Source organism: Chrysochloris asiatica, unplaced genomic scaffold, assembly GCF_000296735.1.
Source record: "Chrysochloris asiatica unplaced genomic scaffold, ChrAsi1.0 scaffold00086, whole genome shotgun sequence".
NCBI classification, from domain to species: domain Eukaryota; kingdom Metazoa; phylum Chordata; class Mammalia; order Afrosoricida; family Chrysochloridae; genus Chrysochloris; species Chrysochloris asiatica.
The window spans coordinates 7,451,019-7,458,226 of NW_006408604.1; the positions used below are offsets into that span (position 1 = coordinate 7,451,019).

A 7,208-nucleotide genomic window follows, 5' to 3' on the forward strand; every position below is an offset into this window, starting at 1 on the left:
ATATATATATATACATATACAAAATATATTCATATATGTCTAACAGTTGAATTGCTGGATTAAAAAGTTGTACACTTTTAATTTTGGAAGCTATTACCAAATTGTCCTCCATCGTTTCCATGTTACCTGCCTATGTGACAGTGCCTGTTTCCTTACCCTCTTTCCAACACAGTGTATTTTCTTTAAGATTTGACAATCTTATTAGTGGAAATTGCATCTCATTATAGTTTCATTTTGTATTTCTTCCTCATGAATGAGGTTGATCATCCTCATTCATGTATTTTTATATACTTAAGGTATTTTTATATTTGTTCTTCTATGAAATATTTGATTTTGGTTGCTAGTCTACGTCATTTTCATTTGTAGCAGCCCTTTTCATATTAGAGACACTACCACATCATGAGGAGTCCTGGTGTGGTGCTGTGGGATAAAATACTGGACTAAATGTTTACAAGGTTGGTGGTTCAAGTTCACCAGCCACTCCTCAGACACCCCATATAGGGTTGCTATGAGTTGGAACCTACTCAAAGGCACTTTATGGGCATTCACAGGCTTCAAATAACATTCCCCAAACTGACTTTGTGTTTTAAAAACAATGTTTATCTGTCTTGAATGGGACAAGGTGTTAATTTGGTGGGTCAACAGTCAGGCTACTGATAAGTATGAACTAGCTTAACACTGTTTTTTCAAAGCATGAACAAGCTTAATACTGTTTTTTTCAAAGCATGAACTAGCTTAATACTGTTTTTTCAAAACAAGGATCTGAAACACCTCTGCCTAAAGAGATGAAAGTCATCCTCTTATTTTCCACACCCATCTCTTTCACCATCCTATAAAAAAAGAATGAATCCATTTAAAGGACAGGATTCAGTTGTAGTAAGTAGCTGCCTAACCATTGTTTTCTTAAAGTGAGACATCACTGTAATTGTGGGGAAGAAAATTCATTATCCAGCTGAGCAGTTATTTTCAAATAGGATTAGAAAAGGAAAAAAGTTTCAGATATTCAGTACAAATCAAAAAGAGGTAAGTTTGTAGAAAGAAATATCAAAAGGGAAAAGAAATGAAAGCAAATTATCTTAATACTTGTTTAAAAAAAATGTGTGCTGCCAGCAATCCTTTTTCTTCTGAATCTCTTGGACTTCAGTATTTAAAAAGCGTGGATTATTCATGCTCATTGTATTAGTGTGTACACTGTACTATGTGAAGTCCCTCGCAAACCCGTCTATTTCCTTCTACCTCTGGCTATAAAATACCTTTATCTGGGTCTTTGCTAGCCTTAGAATTACTGGTTCATCTTTCACCTTTCATTGGGTTTTACCTGGGGGAATAACCCAGTCTTTATCATATCTGCTGTTTGTGGTTCACAAGTTTTAATAATCACCTCTCTCAGCCTTCAATTTCCAGGCTAGCTGGGCAGGACTATTCTTTTGAATTAGTTAACACTAGCTATATCTATAATTACATAATAAATACCCATGACGATATAAAAACATGTGTAGTTGAGCATCGATTCTATCATTTGGATTCTCTACAGTGCCTTTCACAAAATTAACAATCAGTTCATATCTGTTAAATTATATTTTCTATGGCATTTTGTTAATTAATTTAACGGTCAATAGGAAAAAAAGGAGCCATTTTACTTAATTCTTTAGTGTAATCTGAAGTGGGTAAGGATTACAGACAAAAAAAAAAATAAAGAAAGAAATACAAGGATAAAATGAAGCCTTAGGCTTTGGCAAGTTATTTCTCATAGTATCTTTTGAGTTCGTTCTAAGTTTTCTCTCATGGAAACACAAAAGAGCAATGGTCAGTTTTTATATTTTCTATTATTCCTGCCCTCCCAACAAAAAAACAAAACCCAGAAGAATTTCTTCTAGCTCAAATAACTCAGAAAAGGGAAACAAAAAATGAACAATACCTGGATTTTGGTTTCCTGATTGGAGCCAACTTGTTGACAGAAGACTTGGAAGAAATCAGCTATGCCCTCTTCCACCCACAGCAAAGTCACTGAAGTTTGGGTTTTATTCACTGCAAACAGTGATTTTGGAGGAGCTGGTTCTGTGCAAAAAATAAGTTTTATAGTTTATTTAATACAATTAAATATTTTTTGTTTTGTTTTAGTAAACTGCAGGACAAAATAACTCCAAAATCCAAATCTAGGTAATTAAAAGCACCTTAAGATTTTCTTTGCTTCTGAAATATGTCTTGTCACAAAGACAGTCATTTAAACTGAAGGGCAGAATAGCTTGCCTTTTTTTTTTTTTTTCCCCCTTCCATTTTATACTTCTCTTTTTGGAACACTTCTGTTTCCAACTTCAGCTTTGTTATAGACATAATCTATTAATAGCTTTTGTGCAATGCACTGGATTTAGTATTGCCCTGTTAATACAAGAAGTTTCTGGGTTAGAAACAAAAATCTTTACATACAAGGCTGAGAAAAGTGAAAGTGGTGTGTTCTTTTCTAATGGATTCAGTTTGGTACTTAACCAACACCCTGTCTTCCATCTCTAGAAACAATTTGGAATAATTTAGTACGGGGTAAGGCTTCATGAAATTTAGTAAAAATTAACTGAGATATAGCTAAATCGATGATACGATTTTTTAAAAGAAAAGAATGCTAGAAGGAGAATGGATGACTAATAAAAAGTTAGAGGACCTATTTGAATTTTTAAAAATTCTTTTAGATCTTTCATCTCAGTCAATAAATTAATTCATTAGTTGAGTAAACCATGCTGTCTGTATGCCCTTTTGCGTTAATTTTCAGTAATTGAGTCACTGACCTTATTGGACTGAGACCAAGTTCCTATTTGTTTCCTGTTGTTGTTAAGTGCCATCGAGTCTGTTCTGACCCATAGTGACCCTGACCAGTGTTTCCAAGGCTAAAAATCTTTACGGGAGCAGAACGCCTCAGCTTTCTCCCACGGAGCAGCTGGTAGTTCCAAACTGCTGACCTTCCATTTCACAGCCCAATTCATAACCACTACACTACCAGAACTCCTCGGTCTAAGTAAATGATCTGCTGTCTTGCTCCTCTATTTCTGAATCTTACTCTTCTCTGAACCCTCATCCTTTGGTCATTACCCTTTTCCTCAATAATAGAAATACTATTTTGTTGTTAAGTGCTGTCACATCGGTACCGACTCATAGTGACGCTGTATAGAGTTTCTAGGAGCAGCTGGCGAGATTGAACCGCTGACCTTGAGGTTCAAACTGACTTTGCAGTCCAATGCATTAACCCATAGTGCCACACCAGGCCTCCTGGAACCAAAATTCTTAAGCCAGGGTCATTGTTACCTGATATCAGAGCTCCTTGACATTTCTTGCTTAGATATATCTTGCTGCCAGATTCACTTAACAGTATACTGTGTCTACCCACTTCCCCTGTCAAACAAGCATGTATCCTTGTAGAGCTTTTATTGTTTCTTAGTTAAATATCTTTTTATTGTCTGCTCTACCCTTCCAAGTTTTGTCTCCAGCTCCTAGCTTTCAGCAGTTTGTGAAAAAGTTCTATAGGCCAGTCTTCCTCGGTGACCTGTAGGTGTCTTCATGTCAGAAGGTTTGGACCTTTTTTCTACACTACCAACATCACTGCCCTGCCCAGAACACAGAAGCACATTAAGATCATTCTTGACATGATTTATCATGCATAAATTAAAATTATGACCAACTAAAAGGCAGTATTTTTTCTTTCCAGAGGCAACTTAAGCAGAAGAATTGAAGGAGGGAAGAGATGAGTTCGTCTTGGGTAAAGAAACATAATTCACACTAGAAGTCAGAACTCCCTTTTTCATTTGCAATGGATTATCCACTCCTCCAGATACTGTTTTGTTTCACTTCTACTCTGAAGATTTCTGATGAAACACAGAGGTCAGCTTTTACTTCCCACATCCTTTTTAATTTTCATTGCAAATAGGACTATGAGTCAGAGAATAAGCCCACCACTGAGTCTGACTCCTATAGAAGCTTGAGTCTTAGAAACACGTGTGAGGTTGTTGTGGCCAGAGATGGATGATTTGTTATGCCGAACCTGGACAGCATTTTCTCTTTTTGTCCACACTACAAAAATTTTCCTCAGAATGAGTCTCTTGGAAGTTTCTATATTTTTCCTCTTGATAGTTTCTCTGTTCAATACAAACAACGCTAATATCCTGGTCTCTGGATCCAACCTCTTACACTTGTATTTTCAATTATGTATTATCTGTGCCAGAGTCCTGGTGTGGCGCTGTGGGTTAATGCACTTGACTGCAAGGTCACTTTGAACCGTAAGATCGGCTGTTCAAGCTCTGCAGCTGCTCCTCAGAAACCCAAAACAGGGTTGCTATGCATTGGTATTGACTCGACAACACTTAACAACAACAATTTATCTGTACCTACTCAAGTATCTTGCTAATACCTTACTACGTGGTCAAAATTGAAACTGACTTGCTTTTTTTTTTCACACATCAATACTTTCTACTACTCCTGATCGTCTCATGGACACCACTATTCTTTCAAGTGTCCAAGGCAAACATTTTAAGGCTCTCCTATTCTCAGTCTTTAATAGTAGCAACCCCCTCTTAAACAATTCTTACCATGTGTTCCTTTTTTCCTGTCCAGACTTTATCATCATGTTCATGGATCACTGTAAAATCTCCTGGTCCCTTTTCATGGCCCCTTTTCTAACTGATACTTTCATCATGTGTCGATGATGGCTTGAATCATCTTAAAACATTACTTTACTCATGCTAAAACCCATTTTTGCTCATGCTAAATCCTATCTTTGCATCTATCCAAATAAGCAAAGTGGTTAAGGTCCTATTTAAATTGGTTGTATGCTATGCATATAACTTAGTAACCATCCTTACCATGTGGACATGCTACCCTGGTAAAACCAGTGTTCTCATTGGCCTTCATACAGGCAGTGCATTTTTCTCAAGTCTCATGTTTCATACACTCTACGTATCCTAAGTTCTAGGAAAAGCCCTAACTCCTCCATAAAGCCCTAGCTGATGACTCCGGCACCCAAGAGTCTATCCCTTCACTGACCTTCAGTTGCCCCTATTTTTTGCTTAATCTATGCAAATCTTGGCTCTAGTAGAATTTACTAGATTCCTTAAGAGCAAAGGTCATGTGTTATTCATTATTTTGGCTTCCTTTTGAACTCATCACCTATTGCTGCTGTTTTTCAGGTTGTCGCTAGGTGCTGTTGAGGCAATGTCTACTCAGAGTGACTCTCATGGGACACAGTAGGTCTTTCTCCTAAGGAGCCATTGAGTGGATTTGAACCACCAAGATTTCATTGTGCTTTCACAAGTGCCTAATTGTTGCGTCACCCACCCCTACCAGACCCACTGCCATCCAATTGATTCTGACTCAGTGATTTCTGAGGTTGTACATCTTTAAGGAAGCCGAAAGTTGCATCTTTCTCCTATAGACAGGTTTAAGGGTTTGAACTGCTGACATTGTGGTTAGCAGTCCAGTGTTTATCCCATAGCACCATCAGGGCTCCTTCAGGTGTGACCAGTCATACTGAGGTTGAATTTTGAGATTCTCTGCTTTCTTACAGTGATCATGTTGGTGAAGTCACCAGCCTTCAGTGTCCGAGTCAAATGCTATTGTGGATTATGCTAAGTGGTCTCATTGGTCCAAAGCATATGGCATGTATACTACAGTAGGAGTTTCTCCTTATCCTGGCTAAAAATGTGGGTCTAAGTTATAAGCAGTATTCTCAGGAAAATGTCCAATAATTCTGGAACTTCTTAACAGTTACATAACAGATTTTCCTTCTCAGGTGATACATTGAGTAATAGATTATTCCAGGTTAATCTGGATAAACTGGTCAAATATGCTGTGGTTAAGTGCCATTGACTCAGTTCCTACTCATAGAGACTTTATATAGGGTTTTCAAGGAAAGGCTGGTGACTTTGAACTGTTGAACTTTTGGTTCAAAATGACCTTGCTAATCCTACAACACCACACCAGGACTCTGGGTTAAATATATGTGATGGTTAATTTTATATGTCCACTTGGTTAGGCTATGTTATTCTTGTTGTTGTTGTTGTTGTTTTTAAGTGCCGTTGAGTCGTTTCCGATCCATGGCAACCCTGTGTATAGTAAAATGAAACATTGCCCATTCCTGTGCTATTCTAACAATTGTTGCTATGCTTGAGCTCAGTGCTGCTGCCACTGTACCACTCCATCTCACTGGGGGTCTCTCTCTTTTTCCCTGACCCTCCACTGTACCAAGAATGATGTCCTTCTCCAGGGACTGGTCCCTCCTGATAATATGTCCAAAGTATGAGAGACCAAGTCTGGTCATCTTGGCTTCTAAGAAACATTCTTGCTGTATTTCTTCCAACACAGATTTGTTTGTTCTTATGGCAGTCCATGGTACCTTTAAAACTCTTCTCTGACACTGTAACTCAAATGCATCAATTCTTCTATGGTCTTCCTTATTCATTGTCCAACTTTCACATGTGTATGAGGCTATTAAGAATATCAGGGCTTGGTTCAAGCTATGTTGTTTTTAAGTGCCATTGAGTCAGTTCCAACTCATAGTGACCCTGTACAGGGTTTTCTGAAGAGCGGATGGTGAGTTTGAACTGCCAACCTTGCAGTTCAAACTGACCTTGCAGTCCAGCACATTAACCTACAGCGCCACACCCAGCACCACTGAGTCAGGCTATGTTGTTGTTGTTAGGTGTCATCGAGTTGGTACCGACCCATAGTGACCATGTGCACAGCAGAATGACACTGCCTGATCCCGGGCCAACCTCACTACTTTTGCCATGCTTGTGTCCATTGATGTTGCCACTTGGCCAATCCAGCTTGTTGGCGGTCTTCCTCTTTTTCTCTGACCCTCCACCTTACCAAACATGATATCCTTCTCCAGCAATTGGTCCTTCCTGACATGTCTGAAGTATGAGAGACGAAGTTTGGCCATCTTGGCCTCCAAGGAACGCTCTGGCTGAATTTCCTCTAAAACTGATAGATTGGTCCTTTTGACAGCCGATGACACTTTCAATATTCTCCTCCAACACCATAACACAAAAGCATCAATTATTCTACGGTCTTCCTTATTCATGGTCCAGCTTTCACATGCATATGAGGTTATTGAAAATACCATGGCTTGGGTCAGACACACCTTAGTCCTCAAGCTGACATCTTTGCTCTTCAACACTTTAAAAAAGTCTTGTGCAGCAGATTTGCCTAATGTAATACATTGTATG

The 7,208-nt window shown here is 38.5% G+C and overlaps 1 protein-coding gene across 2 annotated transcripts in view; it reads right to left on the reverse strand.

The window, feature by feature from the left end:
- The window catches only part of PTPRO (protein tyrosine phosphatase, receptor type, O), a 345,855-nt gene that overhangs the window by 60,048 nt on the left and 278,599 nt on the right, over positions 1-7,208 (reverse strand). For both annotated transcript variants that reach the window (XM_006866027.1, XM_006866028.1), the window contains exon 13: positions 1,919-2,058. In XM_006866027.1, the coding sequence (XP_006866089.1) occupies positions 1,919-2,058 (140 nt within the window). The remainder of the gene's footprint in view (positions 1-1,918; positions 2,059-7,208) is intronic.